General features: G+C 35.8%; 1 protein-coding gene across 3 annotated transcripts in view; it reads right to left on the bottom strand.

Moving 5' to 3' along the window:
- PDE1A (phosphodiesterase 1A) overlaps positions 1-22,908 on the bottom strand; it is a 101,817-nt gene that overhangs the window by 61,958 nt on the left and 16,951 nt on the right. For all 3 annotated transcript variants that reach the window (XM_007461236.1, XM_007461234.1, XM_007461235.1), the window contains exons 5-8: positions 21,754-21,854; positions 13,906-14,031; positions 9,492-9,593; positions 9,257-9,377 (exon numbers count right to left, since the gene is read on the bottom strand). In XM_007461236.1, the coding sequence (XP_007461298.1) occupies positions 9,257-9,377; positions 9,492-9,593; positions 13,906-14,031; positions 21,754-21,854 (450 nt within the window). The remainder of the gene's footprint in view (positions 1-9,256; positions 9,378-9,491; positions 9,594-13,905; positions 14,032-21,753; positions 21,855-22,908) is intronic.

Consider the following 22,908-nt stretch of genomic DNA (forward strand, 5'->3'; position numbering starts at 1 on the left):
ATATATATATATATATATATATATATATATACACACACACACACACACATATATATACACATATCTATCTATCTATCTATATATCACATACATGCACACACATAAATTTTATTGTTGCTCTTGAAAGTTCCAAAATTAGCTCTTTCCTTTGAGTACTTTTACTAACTTTTTGAATTTATATCCAGTCTCTAATTTTGCTCAAAACCCATTGAATGGATTTCAAGTCTAGTGCTATATTCTCCATAGCAAAAGAAAAATGCTTCTCTTAATTGGCTGCTTTTTAAGCTTCATGGTTGTATCGGGAATGTGTTTTAAAACCTGTGTTCAGTCAAAGGCTTTAAGTGACTGTCAAATAAAATATTTCATAGTCAATGGCTCTCTGATACTTGACCTTGGAAAAATATGGAACTTAACATAGACCTGGAGGATAACAAATAATACCAATTCCTCACATTTGTATCATGTCTATAATGTAAAAAGACCTCTGACATTCATTGTATCATTTTGTTCTTCATAGCCATCCTGGGGAGGAGACAGAATGGGTATTAATCCTTTATAGGTAAGAAGGTGAAGGCTCAGATCCACCACTGCTGGAAAGATAGAAAGCTAATGTTCACACTTGGGTTTTCTGAAGCCAAGTCCAATTATCACTTACTTTGCATTATTAGACTTCTTATGTTTGCCCAATGTATATCAAATACTTTCTTTAACAAGAAACATAAATGCTTACATTTTTACTGCAGCTGAGGGAAGCAATGAGTTCTGGGCAGACCTTGTCTGATTTGCCTCAAATTCCCTAGAATAACCAGTAGATCGTGTGACATATTACATAATTTAGATTCTTAGTACATTCTAAAGGAATTAAGGAATATATTTTCAAATGTCTTTATAAACGTGATGTTTCAACTGAGATAAAAACCTGTCATGGATAAACAATAAGGTCCTAGTGTATAGCACAGGGAACTATATTTGATATCCTGTGATAAACCATAATGGAAAAGAATATTTTAAAAAGGATGTATATATATATATATATATATATATATATAACTGAATCACTTTGCTGTACAGCAGAGATTAATACAACATTGTAAACCAGCTATATTAATTTAAAAAAAAACCCTGTTATCTTGGCTAGATCCATACCAAGAAGTTATTTATTAGCACTGTGGGTTCTACAAAGTGATAGTTACAGGTGGTTATGTGAGGATGAGCAAGAATAAGAAGAAACATAGAAAAACCATTGCAGTCTTGCCAATTTCTAGGGCATCTGCATAGATACATAGATCCAGTTAAATAGCTTATGTCAAAAACATTCAGAGCAAAGCACAAACCAAGGGGTTTCAGATTCATTGCTGTATCTACCTCCAAAAGGCTAAAGTATGTGGTATGTGGTAAGATAATTAAGGGTACTGAGAGATTCATTTAGTTAGTTGAAAGCATAAAAAATGGACTCCTGCTGGAGTCAGTCATATTTTAGTATGTCTCGTAAAAATAAACTTGTTTTGCTTGTAAAACATAATCGCTGTTAGTGCAAACTCACTTATTTTGAATTTTAACTCTACATTCTCCTGTTTTGCTAAATATATTTCTGAAGGGGATTTAAAAGCCAACTGGATGAAGGTAATAAAAAGGTACAAACTTCCAGTTGTAAGACAAATAAGTACTAGGGATCTAATGTACAACATGTTAAATATGGTTAACACTTCTGTAAGTTATATATGAAAATTGTTAAGAGAGTAAATCCTAAGAGTTCTCATCACAAGGAAAAAAAAATTTTTGTTTCTTTAATTTTTTTATCTATATGAGATGATGGGTGTTTACTAAACTTATTTCAGTAATCATTTCATGATATATGTAAGTTAAATCATTATGCAGTACACCTTAAAATTATACAGTGCTGGATGTCAATTATATCTCAATAAAAAAATGGAAGAAAAAGTCATTTACTTTTAAAAATCCAGAGAAAATCTAAGATTCCATTATTAAATATGAGTCCGTCTTAAAATTCAGTCCTATATTAATTTATCATGATCTGAGAGGATTTTCATAGTTGAAGAGATGAGGCAATGCAAGCAGAGATATTTTGATTTTATAATAGCCCATATTAACACATACACTTTCCTCTCCTTTGGGCTTTAAGTATCTTGCCTTATATGTTAAGGTCATTCAAGCAAAGACTGTCATTTCTGAATATTTTGGGGTTACATAAATGCCTATTATTGCCAAGAGTCCTATCAAAGAACAAAACAAAATGAAAACCTGACACCTCCTCACTCTAACACACTCTGAAAAATGAAGATCACAAAAACATTCCAAGCAGCATGATGCTATACCTATTCCAAGACTTGACCTTTTGTGTTGGATGTATTTTAATCACTAGTATTCAGATATCTGAGTCACTGTTTACCAGGCTCTGAGAATGACAGAGGAGCTAAGTAGCCTCACAAAACAAAGTGCCTCTACCCTGAAATTCAGATGTCAAAAATTACTGCATGCCAGGAGTTTCATTATTAGTTATCAGTCACCTTTCTAGAAAATTCAAGAATAAGGTAGTGAACTTCAAAAACATCGGGCCTCAATTTCATTGAATTCATGATAGTCTTTGGTTTTAAATCAATAAAAGATGGGTAATACAAGTCATGGTGTTATTTGGAGATCTAACAGTAATTTTCAAGAGTTTCTGGGATTTATTAGAGTTTTTTTTTTTTTCAGAGTTTTTTGTTTAAGTCACTAGTGAAGCACCTTCATTCTGATATATTCCTTTTTTAAATTAAGGAAAAATTTATGTACAAATCTTAACAGTATAAATCATGAACACACTTGTGTAACTAACACTCAATAAAGATATAGAACACTTCCATCACCCCCAAAAGGTTCCTTTACCCTCTTCTAGTGAATCCTACCCCATATAGGCAGGCCACCGTTGTTCAGATTTCAATTACCATGGATTAATTTTGCCAGTTTTTGAACTTCATATAAAGGGAATCATATAGTATCCTTTTCTTTTTTTTTCGGTATGCGGGCCTCTCACTGTTGTGGCCTCTCCCGTTGCGGAGCACAGGCTCCGGACGCGCAGGCTCAGCGGCCATGGCTCGCGGGCCCAGCCGCTCCGCGGCATGCAGGATCTTCCCGGACCGGGGCACGAACCCGTGTCCCCTGCATCGGCAGGCGGACTCCCAACCACTGCGCCACCAGGGAAGCCCTATAGTATCCATCTATTTGAGGTTCACTGTGGTTCATATTATTGGCCCATTTCTTATTGTATGACATTCTTTTGTATGACTATACTATGATTTACTTATGCATTTCTATTTTTGATGCACATTTGGACTTTTTCTAATATCGGGCTATCATAAGTAATACCATTACAACTAGTCCTACATAAGACATTTGGTGAGCATAAGCATTAATTTATGTAGGTTATACACCTATTGGTGGACATGCTGGGTCACAGGCGATATTAAGTTTAACTTTAATAGATGCCAACCAGTAGTTTTCCAGATGGATTGTAATGATTTATACTCCCACCATCAATGCCTGAGACTTCCAGTGGCTCCACATCCTCAGTAACAATATTGTCAGTCATTTTAATTTTAGCCATTCTGGTGAGGGCGTGGTGGTATCTCATTGTGCTTTTAATTTGCAGTTCTTTGATAAGTAATGAAAATGAGCATACTTGTATGTACTTACTACCCATTTGTGTGTTTTCTTTTATGAGGTGTCTGATCAAATTGGGCTGCTTTTCTTTTTATTACTGATTTGTAGCAATTCTTTATGCAATCTGGTATAAGCCTGTAGCCAGATATTTGTAGTACAAATATTTTCTCTCAGTCTATGGCTTGCCTTTTCTTAACAGTATCTTTGGAAGAGCAGAAGTTTTGAATTTTGCTTTTGTCCACTTTACAAATTTCTTCTTTTATAGGTAGTGCTATATGTGTCTTCACTAAGAAATATTTGCTTACCCCTAAGATTAGAGAGACATTCTCTTGAGTTTTCCTGTAGAAACTTTATAGTTTTGTGTTAAAACCGTGGTAAATCTTGAATTTAATTTTTATACATGGTACAGGTAGAGGACAGGCAGGTTCCTTTTCTTCCATACATATAATGTGTTGTTCCACTGCTATTTGTGGACTTCCCTTTCCGCATTTAGCTGTTTTGGTGATTTTGTAGAAAATCAAATGATTGTCTAAGTATGGAACTATTTCTGGAATCACTATTCTATTTTATTGCCTATTTGTCTGTCCCTATGTCAGTAACACACTGCCTTGATTACTGTAGCTTTATACCAAGTTGTGTAATAAGGAAGTGTAAGTTCTTCAACTCTTAGTCTTTTTCAAAATTATTTTGGCTATTTTAGATTCTTTTCCATGGAGATTTTAGGATCAACTTTTCTTGCAGCTTCTATAAAGAAGACTATTGTAATATTTAATAAGGATTATGTTAAATATATTAAACAATTTTGGAAGAATTGACATCTTGGCAATGTTAGATCTTTCAATCCATTAACATAGTATATCTCTCCATTTATATAGGTCTTTAAAATTTTTTTCTCAACAATATTCTGTGGTTTTCTGTATCAAGGTTTTATATGCATTTAATTAATATATTCCCAAATAGTTTACTATTTTTATGCTATTATAAATAATATTGTTTTTAAATTTTCATTCTCAAATTTTTTGCTGCTAGCATACAGGAATACAATTGATTCAACAACCCTGATAAACTCATTTATCAGTTCAAGTAGCTGTTAACAGATTCTTTAAGATTTTCTATGTAGATGCTCATGTTTCTGGAAATAAGACAGTTTTATTTATTTTTATCCAATCCATTCTTTATTTCCTTTTATTACCTTATTGCACTATCTAGAATTTCAAATGCAATGTTCAATGGAAGTGGTAAGAGTAGACATCCAAATCTTAGAATGAAAGTGTTCAATAATTCACCATGAAGTATTGTTAACTATAGGCACCTTTTGCCAGGTTGCGAGAGGTCTCCTATTTCTAGTTTGCTGAAAGTTTTTATAATAAATGTCTTTTGAATTTTGTCAAATGCTTTTTCTGCAAGTATTGAGATGATAATAGGATTCCCCCCCCCCTTTTTCCTCTTAATATGGTAAAGTACGTAAATGATTTTTGAGTAGTAAATCAATGGAGGTCATGATGTGTACCCTTTTACTATATTGCTGAGTTGGATTTGCTAATATTTTAAGGAATTTTACATCTAGGTTCATGACAGATATGGGCGTACAATTTTCTTACTTGCAAAGGCTTTGTTAGTTTTTGTCAGGGGTTATATTGACAATTTTCCCTCTTCTTCCATGTCAAGAAAGAATTTGTGTAAGACTGGCATTATTTTTTCCTGAAAAGTTTGAGAGAATTCACCCTCTCTCAGCTAAACAGAGAATTAAGAATTGAAATGAGAATTAAAAACTGAAGCCATTTAAGCCTGGAATTTTCTTCACAGGAAGAGTTTAAACTACAGTGTTTAAAAACAGATATATGGATATTCAGATTACAATTTTTTTCTTGTGTCTGTTTTGGTAATTTGTATCTTTCAAATAATTTGGTAATTTCATCTGAGTCATTAAATTTATATTGTGTATAACATTATCCTTTTGATATATATAGATCTGTAACGATATCTCTTCTTTCCTTTACAATTTATGCTTTTTTTTCTCTTTTTGATCCTGCTAGTAATTTTATTTTATTTTTTTCAGAGAACCAACTGTTGCTTTTGTTAATTTTTGCTATTGTTTGTCTTGTTCTATTTCATCGATTTCTGCTTTTATATTTATTATCTCCTTCCATCAACTTATTTTGGCTTAATTTTCTTAACTTTTCTTAGCTTACTTAGTAAGGTAGAAACATAGATAATTGATTTATATGTTCTTTTCTAATATAAGCATCTAAAGCTATAAAATTTTCTCTTAGCATTGCTTCAGCTGCAACCCACAAATTTTCATATGTTGTGTTTTCATGGTCATTCAATTAAAAATATTTTAATATTTCTTCTTAACCCAAGAAAAGTCATTTTATCTTTTCCTGGTTCTGTCTTTTTCATCTCTAATGTGAGAATGTTGTTATTAAAGCTCTCTAAGTCTATTTTATATTTACCATTGTCTGATGATTCGTTGAGTAACTAAAATTATAATTTTTAATTGGCCATAGCATGCAGCTTGCCTTTAGAATTGAACAGATTTTAACATTTGGTCTTTTATTTTTAAGCACAAAATGTATTAAAATATTTTTTAAAGACTTTTTTTTTTTTTTTTTGCAGTACGCAGGCCTCTCACTGTTGTGGCCTCTCCCGTTGCGGAGCACAGGCTCCGGACACGCAGGCGCAGCGGCCATGGCTCACGGGCCCAGGCGCTCCGCGGCATGTGGGATCTTCCCGGACCGGGGCACAAACCCGCAGGCTCCGGACACGCAGGCTCAGCGGCCATGGCTCACGGGCCCAGCCACTCTGCGGCATGTGGGATCTTCCCAAACCGGGGCACGAACCCATGTACCCTGCATCGGCAGGCGGACTCTCAACCACTGTGCCACCAGGGAAGCCCTAAAGACATTTTTAATGTGAAAATATTTGAATTTCGAAGATGTTACTTAGTAACTTTCTCTAGGGCTATGCAACACTATTTCAAAGTGAAACCATATACCTATTGACAATAGGAGACAAAAACCATAGTCATCTAACTACAGTAATGTATTTGGTCTTTATGTTTTCAGAATAAGTGAAATGTTAAAAAATAAAGATTAAAAATAAAGAACAATGTTGAGAAATCAAATAATCTGAAAATACAGAAGTTAAAAAAGAGCTTCTCTAAACAGGACTGTGGCATCATAAATAATGTATCTGATCTTTGTTCCTGGTTCCTGGCACAAAGGTTCAAAACCCCATGAAATTTCCTGAGTGATAGGAGACTCTTTGTTATGCTAATTATGTGACTCATGGCATAAGACCCCTTAGATTGCTTCAGGACAGGGCTGCTCACCAGAGAGACCAATCACATGATTAGAGGGTTGGAATATTGGGTCAGCATCATCTGGGAGGAAAGGAGGGCTGGAAGTTGAGTTCAATCACATGGGCAATGATTTAATTAGTCATGCCTATGTAATGAATCCCCATAAACACTCCTGACACCAAAACTCAGTGGCACGTTTTGGTTGGTGAACACATTGATGTGCCAGGAAGGTGACACACCCTGACTCTATGGGGAGAGAGTGTGGAAGCTTCATGTCTGGGACCCTTCCAGACCTTGGCCTATGCACTTCTTCATTTGGCTGTTCCTGAGTTGTATTCTTTATAATAAAACTACAATTGTAAGTAGAGCACTTCCCTGAGTTACTTGGCTCATTTTACTGTAGTACCCCCAGTGGGAGTAGAAACAGAATAAGGACACCATAGAGGAAAAAAAACATATACTTGTTGTAGAGAACATTGGTCATTCTCCATATTGATGCAATAAAAATTCACATTTTAAGGCAAGACAAGAAAAATTTAAACATATTTTCTTGCTCTGCCCATCTGGGCCTCTTACCTCCCCTCTAGTATCCATTATGCATCTGCATTATGCATTAACCAAACCTCCCCAATGGCAGAAATACCTGCTCAGTCATAAAGATCAATTTTTTTCCTTCTGGCACCAGCCATGTAACTCCTTAGAAATTAACATTGCTTTTTGCAATCTTGTAAGGGGTCAAGATGACCCACTGCTCACCTTGTATGTGCAGACATCTTTGGTGCACTTTATGTACAATGCCAATGCATCATTTCCCTTAAAGATAGCGATTGGTGCAAAACAGACTGGTCAGATGACCTGGGGAGATACTGGGTCACACCTAATGGAAGTTTTTAACTTAAGTACTCACTATGACCTTAGTACTTGTATTCTGCCTATTTTACAAGATTATTGTTTCTTGCATTACCAAATGTGTGACTGTGATAAAATTAATGATGATTAGGCAACTTGAAACAATTGACCAAATATAGTTCTATAAGATCAATGATTATAATAGTGTAACTCTAGATATGGGAAGAAGCAACAAGAGGGAACCCTTTCCTGAACCATAAGAGACTAGTATGACAGGCGTTCCAGAGGTTTTTGGCCACTGTTAACAGGGTTTGGTCCAGTAATAGTACATTGAGCGGCCTAACAACGAAATTCTTGCCCAACCTGGGAATAAGTATTCCTAGCGCCATGGAACAAATTGGTCATGAAATGCCTCCCAAATCTTGGTCGAAATTAAGGCCTAAAGGTAAGAGATTGTAAAATAAAGAATGCTGCCCACCATCCAGTCCTACAAGAATCAAGTCATTAGGCACTGAAGCTGCTGACTTACAATACACCCTGAAAGGAATTCAGGGTGAAGATCACGATGTGGTGCTTTGTGCTGGGGGAAAACTGACAGAACTGGCCTTCAGACAGTTAGATATTTTCAGGAGAAATTTCTTGTGAACTTGGATTCTTGCATCTTCCCATACTTAGAAAAGCACTAAAACCATTAACTAAAATGTCTGTTCCTTGTGACTAGCAGCAACCTTCTACTGAGATGCATACTTGATTGCATACACCCCTTTTGCCAAAATCACATATATACTGGCCTCCCCCTTTACCTCTTCAGAACAGTTCTCAGAACTCTCTGAGAGACTGTCTCCCAGGTTATAATCTTTATTTTGGCTCAAATAAAATATTCCATTTCTTTCTTAGATTGGCTATTGATTAATTTTTTGTCAACAATATCCAGGCTTGCTTTTTCACATAACAATAGATTTTTGCAGTTAGGTACATGTTCACCCAGCTGAAAACTATATTTCTCAGCCATCCTTGCAACTATGCATGTATAACTAAATTCTAACCAGCAAGACATATGCAGAAGTGTTATAAATCCTCCCTTTCTCTTTTTACGATGAAAGCTATTTGCTGCCTCTGCAAACCCTAACCCTAAACCTAACCCTAGCCTTTTACCTTTTAACAGCAGATAGCGACTCATTTGTTATTTTCTTTCTCTCTTGAGATTGGCATCTGAAATCCAAGACTTGACCCTCTTTAAAACATGTATTATACTGCATAGGATATTTAATACATTTATTTGAAAGATTAATAAATTGTGCCTGAAGTCCCAAGAACGTGCTGTGGCCAAGTTGGTAATAGCAAGTCACAAGGCCTGGATTCTTTACAGAGAAGATGTACATCGATATGCATAGTCACTATTTCCAAAAACATTTGCATAGACACAGAACATGAAAGAGGCACCTGTAGGAAAAACTCCTCCATCAGGGCCATGGTCCATCGGTGGTGCAGCTGCCAGGATTTGGCTGGGTGACTGATGTCTGCTGCATGGAGGATCAGGGACATGGTTTTGGCTTTGTCAAGCCTGTCAAAACAAGGACATGCTCAAATTATCAGAACAAAGTAACCAGTTAGTCTCCTCTGAGTCCAAGCCCACATACCTTTAACATGAAAAAAAAAACAACAACAAAAAACCTACCCTTCAGGCTGCTGCAAACTGTTTCTTATATTTTTAATTTGCTGGAAGTGACCCGACATGTCTGTAGACAAAACCATTTCAATCACTAGGTTCCGAAGATCCCTGTGGAGTCATCAAAAGCAGAAAGGTTTGTTTGGCCCCTTTTTGTTTTCAAGTGAAATATTTCCTTAATATTGTGAGTTACATTTTATTTTTTCTAATGGTATAAGCACAAAAGATGTTACATTTTAAATGTAAAAGAGCTTACAAAAGTTTGGCTTTAGGATGTTGCCAGGAGAGTGATTTGTGAATGATGCTGTGCAACATCTCCTTTTAAAGAACTGGATGCTTTCCCTCCCACAACTATATCCCTCCCCCACTCATAATTTCTAAATATTATTTTTAGAAATAATAATTAATATCAGAAAGAATCCTAACCAATTTTAAAGAAAAAACTATTCTAAAGGCAGAATTTGTGATTAAGAAAACCACCACCATTTATTCAGTATTTATTCAATCAAGGCAGTGTTCTAGGTGCTTTTATGTGAGGGGGTACTATTATTTCCCACCAGAGGGGATTGAGTTGTTTGCTTAGTCACACAGCTAGTACATAGCAGAGATAAGATTCACCCCCAAGAGTTCCCACTAGCAAAGCTGACACTTGGATCACTACACTGTACCAAGCTTCCATCACTCCACTGTACCAAGCTTCCATCATGAGGACTCCAGAGAAACCAAGGCTATAAGTGAGCGGGAATTCTCTGTTTAAGCCCTGGGGACCCGGATCCTATATATCATAGACAGAGCTACTGGTACTGTTAAAATTTTAATCAAGACACTGCAAATATGGTGAACATATCACAAAGCCTATGAATGAATAACTCATTCTCACAGTAAGCAGGAGATGAGTAATGCCAGTAAAGCCTTGCATGTTCTACAGTTCATTGCTTGCTCAGTACAGATAGGTAAAAAAGTCACTTACACTGGAAATGATATTTTATTTCATTCTGTGGCCAATAGAGTAAGCTAAATTACAGGTGTATGCTAAACTTGAATTATGATCTTGTGTCAAAGATATTTTACCTAAAAATGGTATGAGTGAATGATTTGTTTTTAAGAGCAACCACATATTGGAGATTCTTGCTGAAAATTATGGGTGCTCAATTCAGTTGGATTTTTAGATAAGAGCAATGAGAAAACAATACTCTGATTACTGTTCATGATATTGGATAGCTTGCTTAGAATTCTTTTACCCAAATATTAAGGGAATGAAAGCTATCAAAGATAGTTAATACTTATTCTCAATTACATTTTTTCTTCTAAATTACGAGATACCCATGTTACAATACCAACTGTACCAAAATATTCATGTTAACTAGGAAAAATGAGACAAAAGTTTTATGAAATCTATAAAATTTAATAAATACTTTGTACTTTGCAGATGTGATTGTTAAAAAAGAGACAACAGACCCAAAATGGAGTCCTTGTGCTAAGCCCACATCACCAAACCAAGACTTAATACCTCCCCCAGGATTGGAAACTTAAACCAATCAATGTGGAATTACCTGGTCAGCACTAGTGAGGTAATCCACCTGACAGACCCCTGTCATCCCCCAAAGGAAGATGAAATTTGCCTGAAACAATCTGTTCCTTGATAGAATTACTTCCTTGTCTTCCTCTTTCTGCTTATAAAAGCCTGTCATTTTGTACAGTTATTTGGAGCTCCTTTTCATTTGCTAGATGGGATGCTGCCCAATTCATGAATTGGGTTGAATAAAGCAGACAAGATTTTTAAAATTTACTCAGTTGAACTTCATTTTTTAACAGTAATCAATAAATGTTAGATATTATCAATAATCAACTAATATCAATAGGCAAGCTAGTGCACAAGGAAATGTTACTTTATTTATACATTTTTCTTGCCAAAATTTAAAAATTACTGCATTTATAGTTACTAAAGTTACTTTAAAAAATAAATTTGCAGGGCTTCCCTGGTGGCGCAGTGGTTGAGAGTCTGCCTGCCGATGCAGGGGACACGGGTTCGTGCCCCGGTTCGGGAAGATCCCACATGCCGTGGAGCGGCTAGGCCCGTGAGCCATGGCCGCTGAGCCTGCGCATCCGGAACCTGTGCTCCGCAACGGGAGAGGCCACAACAGTGAGAGGCCCGCATACCACAAAAAAAAAAAAAAATAGATTTGCAAACAGAAAACCTACAAACCCTTAAAAAGCTACCCGTATTTTATTTTATTTTATTTTTTTATTTTTAATTAATTAATTAATTAATTTATTTATTTATTTTTGGCTGTGTTGGGTCTTCATCGCTGCGTGCGGGCTTTCTCTAGTTGCAGTGAGCGGGGGCTACTTTTCGTTGCAGTGTGCGGGCTTCTCATTGCTGTGGCTTTTCTTGTTGTGGAGCATGGGCTCTCGATGCGCGGGCTTCAGTAGTTGCAGCACGTGGGCTCAGCAGTTGTGGCACATGGGCTTAGTTGCTCCACCACATGTGGGATCTTCCCAGGCCAGGGCTTGAACCCCTGTCTCCTGAATTGGCAGGCGGAATCTTAATCACTGAGCCACCAGGGAAGTCCCACTATCCATATTTTAATTCTTGGTAAAATAGTATCAAGTTTATACTATTAAATAAATCTTTTACAGCTTTTTTGGAAACAGTGTTAAATCATATGATAAATCAAATCATAAATCATGTGATATTACAGTATGTGTTAAAAAAATTTGGGAATTCCCTGGCAGTCCAGTGGTTAGGACTTGGTGCTCTCACTGCTGGGGCCATGGGTTCTATCCCCGATTGGGGAACTAAGATCCTGCAAGCCTTGTGGAGCAGCTGAAAAGAAAAATTCTATAAAAACACTCAATTAGGATGTTTTGTACAGTAACTTCTTAGCTACTGTACAAAAAATTAGAGGAGTAAATTATGAGAATAAATAATAAAGACGTTAAAGAACAAAGTGTAATAGAAAAAATGACACTGAAATAGCAACAGAATAACTTTGAGAAGAAAAACGTTAATTCAAAGGAATAATAAAATTAATAATACAAATGTTACCTCTGGGAATGATAATCACTGATGAAGAAATAAATTAATACTCTAGATGTAAACAGTCAATCTCTCAGACCTTAGGAAACACCTCTGCACTTGTGTCCCTGCTTCTACCTTTGCCCTTCTATTTTCCCCATATCCAGCAGTGGTGGCTTCACAATTAGATCCTGGCCTTCCTAGGTTGGTGACCCAACTGTGCTATTGTTTCCTGTGGCAAAAAATGAGAGGCCTGAATTGGGTTCCCAAAACAAAATGCCTCCTTCCCCTGACTTCAGAGCTTTTTCTACAGTTGCAAAAGTGAGCCCATATTTTTTCCAGCCTTGAAAATCCAGGAAGTTTTAATATTTGGAGAAGTAACCATGGGAAATTAGGGCTTGTTTTAAACCCTGAATTAAACTTTTATTTATTTATTTTAAGGCAGATCTTAATTCCAGGTTACTTCTTTGGACATTTCTTTTCACCTTGATTTAAAGAAAAAAACAAAAACAGAAACAAACCTAAACAACACTTTGATATTTGAATTTGAATAGGAATTTTTTCAGCCCATTAACTGACTTTTAACAAGATCTTAGTTAAAGATAAAGGCTTCCTTTTTTTTTTTTTTTTAATGTAAGTAGGTCCCACAAAAAATTAGGGATATACTTACACTATAAAATGTCTATGTTTATCTGAAATTTATATTTAACTGGATGTCCTTTATTTTTATTTGCTACATCTGGCAAGCCTATAGTCAAATGAAGGGGATGATGATGACCTGAGGATCAAGAAGAAAGGAGGGAATGTTATGCTGAGTAGTAGGGGTGCATCTTGTTATTTTTCCCTGCATGGCAATAAGCAATACCATTTCACATAATTTTTTTTTTCTTTTTAAGAAGACAGATGCCTTGGAGAAACATGTAAGATTACCCTTTGCATCTAGGTCATTTAAGTATGTTATATTCATAATTTTTTCCCCAAATAGTGAGTTCTTTGTTTTTAAGAAAAGCTAAACACATATAGCAAAGTAATACATGAAGGGATCAGTGTGATGCTAAAATTTTAAATTCATGTAAGACCACATACTGGTACAGCTCAGCAGAGCTCCATTCCCGGGAGTATGTAGTTATGTATCTTAAGGTTTTTCTTATGTGGTACATAATCTTATGGACTGGCTATGATGCATATAGATGTTGAATTGGCCTTGAAATAGTTCAGCTCCATATTACAGAGCCTGGCTCCTGAACCGTCTTCTAGGCACTAATCATTCTCAGAATCATCCAGTCAAAGGGAACTGAATTTGTTTTGTGAGTAAAAGATTGACTTTCATCTGTTTTCTTCAGTTTACATCACTTAACTTTTTCCCTAAAATTAAATTTCCTCTAGGTTTCCTCTGAAACTCACCTCCAGTCATCTTTGGATAAATTTACCAGGACATTCATTTCTTCTTCTTGCATAAGTCGATAAGCTGCACTCACATGGTGATTTTCAAGGACGGAGCGATCATTATACAAAATGGCAACATCTGACCTAAGAATTAAAAACAAAATGCCAAGTAGAGGATTTCTTTAGACCTCATGAGTGTCTTTGAAAACTACTCAAGTCATAAGACAAAATATCACCCATACAAATCCTATAATTAAACACCTAGACTTATGGAAGTACTTAGTTTCCTTTCTTTTTGTTTTTTACTGTATGATAATTTAAAAAAATAGCATTTATTTTTTAGAGCAGTTTTAGGTTCACAACAAAATTGAGCAGAAGGTACAGAGATTCACCATATACCCCCTGGTCCCCACACATGCATAGCCTCCCCCATTATTAACATCCCCAATCACAGTGGTACACTTGTTGAAACTGATGAATCTACATTGAACATCATTATCACCCAGAGTCCATAGTTTACATTAAGGGTTTACTCTTAGTGGTGTACATTCTATGGGTTTGGACAAATGTATAAGGACATACATCTACCATTGTTGTATCATACAGAGTATTTTCACTGCCCTAGAAATCCTTTGTGATCTGCCAGTTCATCCTTCCCTTCCCATCCCCTGAACCCTTGGCAACTCCTGATCTTTTCATTGTTTTCACAGTTTTGCCATTTCCAGAATGTCATATGGTTGGACTCATACAGTATGTAGCCTTTTCAGATTGAATTCTTGAATCTTTTAGTATGCATGTGAGCTACCTTTATATCTTTTCATGGCTTGATAGCTCAATTCTTTTGAGCACTAAATAATATTACATTATCTGGATGTATCACAGTTTATTTATCCACTCACCTACTGAATGACATCTTGGTTGCTTTTGGCAATTATGAATAAAGCTGCTATAAACACCTCTGTGCAGGTTTTTGTGTGGACATAAGTTTTCAGCTCTGTTGGGTAAATACCAAGGAGAGTGATTGCTGGCTCACATGGTAAGAGCATGCTTAGTATTTTAAGAAACCACCAAACTGTCTTCCAATATGGCTGTACCATTTTGCATTCTCATCAGCAATGCATGAGAGTTCCTGTTGATCTACATCCTTACTAGTGTTTGGTGTTGTCAATGTTCTGGATTTTGGCCTTTCTAAAAGATGTGTAGTGATATCTCGTTTAATTTGCATTTCCCTGATGACATATAATATGGAGCATCTTTGCATAAGCTAATTTGCCATCTGTGTATCTTCTTTGGTGAGGTATCTGTTAAGGACCATTTTTAAATCAGGTTCTTTATTTTCTTATTGTTGAGTGTTAAGACTTCTTTATATATTTTGCACAATAGTCCTTTATCAGATGCATCTTTTGCAAATATTTTCTCCTACTCTTTGGTTATCTTGTAATTCTCTTGATATTGCCTTTCATAAAGCATAAATTTTTAATTTTAATGAGGTTCAGTTCATCAGTTATTTCTTTCAAGAATTGTGCTTTGGTGTTGTATTGAAAAAGTCATTGCCACGCCTAAGATCATCTAGATTTTCTCCTATGTTACCTTCTATTTTTTTTTTTTTTTTTTTTTTTTTTTGCAGTACGCGGGCCTCTCACTGTTGTGGCCTCTCCCGTTGCGGAGCACAGGCTCCGGATGCGCAGGCTCAGCGGCCATGGCTCACGGGCCCAGCCGCTCCGCGGCATGTGGGATCCTCCCGGACCGGGGTGCGAACCCGTGTCCCCTGCATCGGCAGGTGGACTCGCAACCACTGCGCCACCAGGGAAGCCCGGAATATCTCTTCATTTATGTAGTTCTTCTTTGAATTCTTTCATCAGAGTTTTGTAGTTTGCCTTATATACATCTTGTACATTTTGTTAGATTTATACCGAAGTATTTCAATTTTTGGATGCTAATGTAAATGATATTTTACATTATTGAATTTCAGTTTTAAATTTTTAAAATAAAATTTTAATTAAATTTTGACTTCAAATTCCACTTGCTCCTTGCCAGTATATATGAGGGTGACTGAGTTTTGTGTATTAACCTTGTATCATGAAAATTTGCTATTTGCTATAATTGCTTATTAGTTCTAGAAGTATTTTGGTTGAGTTTTTGGATTTTCTACATAGACCATTATGTCATCTATGAACAAAGACAGTTTTGTCTTCCTTTCCAACCTGTATAATATGATATTGAAAAGCAGTAGAGAGTGGGGGACACTTTTGCCTTATTCCTGATCTTAGTGGGAAAGCTTCGAGTTTCTCACTGTTAAGTATGATGTTGATGTTAACTGTAGGTTTTTTGTGATATTCTTTGTCAGGTTGAGGAAGTTTTCCTCTATTCCTAATTTACTGAATATTTTAATCATGAATAGCTATTGGATTACGGTAAGTGCTTTTTCTGCATCTTGATATGATTGTGTGTTTTTTTCTTTAGACTTGATATGATTGTGTGCTTTTTTCTTTAGCCTATTGATATGATGGGTTAACTCAATTGAATTTTTAATGTCAAACCTAGGCATAAATCCCACTTGGTCATGTGCCTAGTCTCCTTGTATTATAATTTAAATGTATTTATGCCTTTTCCTTTCAATTTGCAATCCAGATGCCTGCAAGATCTAGATATGACAGAGAGAGAGAAAAAAAAATCACCTAACATCCTCATTTAATCACTGAATGAACCAATCCTTTTGTACCTATTCTATATAGTTGATTACCACCCTTACTCCCTTGGACTAAATTTACTTTGGGTAGAAGGCAGAGGGGATGTTAAAAATCATTTGGTCTATTTATGATTCTATTTTTTTCTCTTATAATGCTGTAATTCGATTTGAGTATTATAGGTCCTCTAGCGTTAAACTGGGAAAACCATTTTGTAAAACAAAACTTAAAATGTATGTTTCACCACCAATTTATAATGGGCATTATATTTCAAAATGATGAATTCATTAAGGGAAGGCTTTTATGTCTCACCTGTTTGTATTTTCATATCATTTGATCATCAAATAAAGTACTTAAGTTGCACTATTGAAATTGGTATTCTAGCATAAAGTGTGAAATATTCCAAGTGTTCTCAAATCTGTATAATTGAGCCCTTGCTTCTTCTTCCTCTATCCCCTTAAGTTGCCAGATCATTTTGCAAGTGTGGAATGGAAGCAGAGCTACTATGTTCAGTGCAGTGTCCCATGCAAATAAGTTGGCAACTTGTAGGTAGGCAGTAAAAATAGCACCAAAGGAAAGTCAAGGTGAACCTGTAACAATCTTGCTACCACTTTCACCAACACGCAACACACTCCTCTCACTTTTCCTTCCTCCTGGTAGACACATATTCTGTCAGCACTAAAAATGTCTCACTAAGACTATTTCAGGCTTTTCAGTGGGTAGCGATCTAGCACTGACCTTAGCACTGAAAGTTTACCAAAGAGTAGACAATGACAAATAAAAGAAAGAACTAAGAAATCTGGCTTCTGTAGCAAGCAACCTATTTGAGATCTGTATCTAATAGTATGGTGGATAAACCAAGCTTGATTATTAATCCAACATAGGGGAAATGACCTATTAGGCAGTGGATTAATTACTTCCTCTTTTGTTCCTAGCACTATCATAAAAGTAGAATAACATATGTAGTTAGCTAATAGCATATAACCCCAAAATAGAGTTTCTTTTAATCATCCCAGCCTTGGCCTAAAAATTTTATTAGCAATAATCATAGCTCAATACACAGAAAACTGAACTAGGAGAGCATACATGCAATCCTTGTATGAGAGAAAATTAAATAGATCTTGTCCATGTATCTCCAGAAATTTGCTGAGATCATGGGGAAAACTGTGATTTGCAAATCACATATTTCGTATCATACAATCTCAAATCTAGCCATGGCAGTTTTGCCAGGGTTATTGCAATGATATGGATCTAAGTATCACTATTTCTTCCTCTCAGCAACAAGCAAAGATGTGTTTTTTAACCAGATTTAATTGTAGCAAATTATGTGTGATTTTTGTCTCATAAATCCAAAAGGACGCTGAGAATACAGAATGGTCTTAATGTTTGAGATAATCTTTGACTGCTATGGAAAGAACAAGATTCTAAGCAATACCCAGTGTCCATGGTTACATGTAGCTTGGCATTTTCTTTTCACAAAGAGGAAATTATTTCTATTTATTTACACTTTCAAGGATTGTATGAATTATAATGTCTGTATGTATTGAACTCAAATCTAGCCTTGCACTATGTTTTAAATTATTTTTCAGTCATTTTGCATTATCCAGTAAGTAGGTTTCCATATTAGAAAAGCAACTCTAAATCCAAGTAACAATGAATAATATAAAATACGATAGAATTATTGATATCAGTAACATAAAACCAATATATACTTGGACAAAATGTGAAGCCAATAATTTCAAAAAGCACATCATATTGTTGCATTTGTGATCATTACAACTTTTTTGTTCATAAAATGTTTAAGTTCTTGTAGAATTAATCTATTAAATAATTGATCCTGATAGACAATATATAAGAAAATAAGTAAAATACTAGACCTTCCCCAGTTTTTATACAGAGCTTCTTAATATAAAATGGTAAAAAGTGTGTTCTTCTTCATCCTCCTCCTCCCTCTCCTCTTTCTCCGCCTTCTTTGCTCCATCTCCTTTTCCTTCTCTGCAGTCTAAAGTATAAGTAGATTAGGACTCTTCATCCAGTTGTAACTCAATGGTAAAATGAGAAATCTAGAAGTGATAATTTAATATTGCTGCTGGAGGCCAGTCCATTGCCTTTACTTTTCAAAATAGAAAGAGCAAGAAATATTTATTGGAAGCAAATCACTTGCTCCCTTCTCCAATTCCTAAAACTGTGGTCCTACACTGGGCCCAGCTCAGTAATGAGCTGTCTTTAATTAAAATCCCACTTATTGGGCTTCCCTGGTGGCGCAGTGGTTGAGGGTCCGCCTGGCGATGCAGGGGACACGGGTTCGTGCCCCGGTCTGGGGGGATCCCGCGTGCCGTGGAGCGGCTGGGCCCGTGGGCCATGGCTGCTGGGCCTGCGCGGCCGGAGCCTGTGCTCCGCAACAGGAGAGGCCACAACAGTGAGAGGCCCACGTACAGAAAAAAAAAAAAAAAAATAATCCCACTTATTATGAATTTGGTGGATATAGAAGAGCCTTTGCTAAGCAAAAATGATCTGCATAGTTTACCTTTCCTTTGATGTTTAACACAAATGAAAACAGGACATCTCTATACTCTACAAATGTGTAGGTTAATAACAACCCTGCTGTACAACCAGACTTCAAGGTCTTCTTTTTCACTTTATGCTCTGTCAATCTGGGAGACTCTAGGGATAGACAGAATGCTTTCCCCAACATTTCATTGTTTGAATTTCAACTCTCCCTCTGTCTCTGTCAAGGGGCCACAATTTTCAAGTCCATCCATTTAAGGCTGTAAAAGATTGACTGTTATATGTCTGTCTCTGCCCATGGGAGCAGAGTTATGTAAATAGACTGGATTGAGAGTAAGTGTCCCTCATCTAAGCTTCTCAACCCTGCTATTGCCATCAGCTGACTATGTGCATATAGCTAGGTAATTTGACCTATTAAGATCTTTGTTTTCTTTTCTTAGACTGTGAGGCTTAGACCAGATGATCTATAACATGGATCTCAGTCACTGTAGGATCCCTTGAAACTCTAAAATGTTCAGTTTTTTTTTGTTTGTTTGTTTGGTTTTTTTTGCGGTACGTGGGCCTCTCACTGCTGTAGCCTCTCCCGTTGCAGAGCACAGGCTCCGGATGCACAGGCTCAGCGGCCACGGCTCACGGGCCCAGCCGCTCTGCAGCATGTGGCATCCTCCCGGCCCGGGGCACGAAACTGCGTCCCCTGCATCCGCAGGCGGACCCTCAACTACTGTGCCACCAGGGAAGCCCTAAAATGTTCAGTATTTTAATAAAATGTTCCATGCTCCCCACATCAAAATAACAAATTCCTATAGCTGTAAAATCAATTTTTAGAAATATTGCTCTTAAAATACAAATGAACAGACCACAAAAACCTACACATGAACATTTATGGCAGCTTTTTCATAAATGCCAAAATTTGGAGGAAACCAAGACATCAAGACACCAAGACATTGTATTCATCAATAGTTGAATACATGAACTCTGATACATCCATGCAATGGAATATTATTCAGCAGTAAAAAGAAATGAGCTATCAAGTCATGAAAAGACATAGAGGAACCTTAAATGCATACTGTTAAGTGGAAGAAGCCAGTTTGAAAAGGCTTCATACTGCATGATTTCGAATACATGACATTTTGGAAAAGGCAAAACTAGAGATCTTAACAAGATCAGTGATTACCATGGGTAAAGGGGGAAGGAGGGAGGGAGGAATGAAAAGATGAAGCTCAGGGGACTTTTTAGGGCAGTGAAACTACTGTGGATGATACTATAATGGTGGATACATGGCATTATACATTTGTAAAGCCCATAACATGTATAACACAAACAGCAAACCAAAATGCAGGCTATAGATTTTAGCTAATAATAATGTATCAGTATTGGTTCATTGATTGTAACAAATGCACCACACCTGATGTAAGATGTTAACACTAGGTGAAACTGTGGGGCTGGGGAAAGAGGATGTGGAAACTCTGTACTTTCTGTTCAATTTTATGTAAACCTAAATCTATTCTAAGGAATAAAGTCTATTAATTTAAAAAAATGAACAAACAAAAAATAACTGGGTTTAGTTTTCCCTCAACAAGAATAGAGAGCTCTACAGTAGTTCCAGAAAGAAACCAGTCTCTCGACTTACATCTCCATCTTAAGCATCTCTGACTAGTGAAAGACATAGAAATTCAGGATCCTATGTAAACAAGTGAATTGGATCCTGATGGGTCTTAAACCAAATTCTGTTTCCCGGGTACTGAAATCTCTTTTCAGCCAAAAAGAGCTTAGAGCCCCTTTCTATTATGGACTGAATCGTGTTCCCCCAAATTTATATGTTTACAGTCCTAACCCCAGTACCTTAAAATGTGACTGTATTTGGAGATAAGGCCTTTAAAGAGATAATTAATGTTAAAAGAGGTCAAAGGGTGGGCCCTAATCCAATATGACTGATGTCTTATAAGAAGAGGAAGAGACCCTGAGGTATGTTCAAGCACAGAAAAAAGGCCATGTGAGGACACAGCAAGAAGTCAGCCATCTGCAAGCCAAGGGGAGAGACCTCAGAAGAAACCAAACTTGCTAACACTTTGATCTTGCATGTCCAGTCTTCAGAACTGTGAGAAAATGTCTGTTATTTAAACCACCCAATCTGTAGTATTATGTAATATTCCTAACAGACTAATACACCTCTACTCTGGTATTCTGATTCTAGTAACTGCCATTATCACCATAATTAAAAATCCAATTTTCTAATTATTTTAAATTTAATATTGCATGCTAACCTGGAAATAAGATTTCTTTGATCTTTAGATTTTTTTTCAGAAGTGGAATTTCATTACTGTCAAATATATAATGACACCAGACTGATGCCATGAACAATAATGTTGTAAGATTTGTCCCAGTGAATAAATGTCTGACTTGTGTGATAGTTTAATGTAAGTTCTGGGCAAAGAAAAATTATCTTATACATTTTTATGTTCTTTAAATTGCTAAATATGCCACCAAAATACAAGATTCTTGATAAATAAGAATTGCTGATTGAGGTGTTTCAAGCTTAAGGCATTTTGCTAAAATCCATTCTTATTAGACATCTTCATTATTATTTTGAAATCTTCTTAAAAATAAGTAATATTCAGAAAAATAAATTTCAAGTTTTAACTTAGAAAAGTTAATCCTTTATCTAACTTACCTTGTCTGAATATGAAAATTGTTTGTAGTTCCCGTATGCTCATAATCATGAATGGCAGCAGCAAACACCATTGCTAAAATTTCCAGTTCAGTGAGCCAGTGCTATTAAATTAAACAAAGATTCCATCATATCAAAAAGCAGAGTCAATGTTGTCTTTCTACAAAATAAATATTTTCATTGCACACAGTATAAATCAATATATAAATTGTTATATGAATTTTAAATAATTTTTTCCCTATTTTACCTCCATTAATTGTGCATAATGGATTCTTCATGAGGCTGATGATTGTTTCATGGCTTGTTAAGTTAAAAGTTCAGACATTATAATTTTCCTTGCTAATTAGAAAAGAAGTAATTTTCTATGATTTAAAAGGTGAACTCTAAATGGGTTTTGAATTTACAGCCTTACCAATTTGGGATCTCATGAAATCATTTCAGTTTAGTGATTTTTAACATATAACTCATACAACACTAAAATGTCTTTTAGCACAACTTTTGTAGAAGACCCTACTATTGGAAAATTTTCCACCTGTGAGTTGAGAATATTCACTTTGGTCATTAGAGAAACTGAACTTAGTTTTTATATTTAGAGATTTAGAAGAGTTTCCAAGAATTTATCAAGTTTGTTCTTCATGATATATATATTCTATGACTATACAATTAAACTTAATAGCAATGAAAGAAGAAATGCTTTCACGTAAAATCCAGAGCACTGCTTCATATACATTGATTTTTTTGTTGTTGTTATCAATTGGATGGTTTTAATAAAATTTCTCTACTGTTATAAGTCCATTTAAGGTAATTTGATAGTTTATTCATTACTCACGTTTTACATAACACTTTAATTGCATTGTTCAATATGATAATCACATATGACTATTTAAATTAAAAATAAATAAAATTAAGTAAAATTAAGTTCACTTTTTCAGTTGCAGTAGCCAAATTTCAACTGCTCAATAGTGGCAAGTGGTTATCTTATAGAACAGTACGGATACAAAATATTTGCATCACCACAGGAAGTTCTATTGGAGAGCGCTGTAAATAGGTGGTACTTGATGGTAAGAATAGAGGATCCAAAGTGATGTGGAACTTGCTATTAGTGGTTTTATGCCATACACTTGAAACAAAGACCTTGCACAAAGCAGCAGAAAAATA

Source organism: Lipotes vexillifer, unplaced genomic scaffold, assembly GCF_000442215.2.
Source record: "Lipotes vexillifer unplaced genomic scaffold, Lipotes_vexillifer_v1.1 scaffold57, whole genome shotgun sequence".
Classification (NCBI taxonomy): domain Eukaryota; kingdom Metazoa; phylum Chordata; class Mammalia; order Artiodactyla; family Lipotidae; genus Lipotes; species Lipotes vexillifer.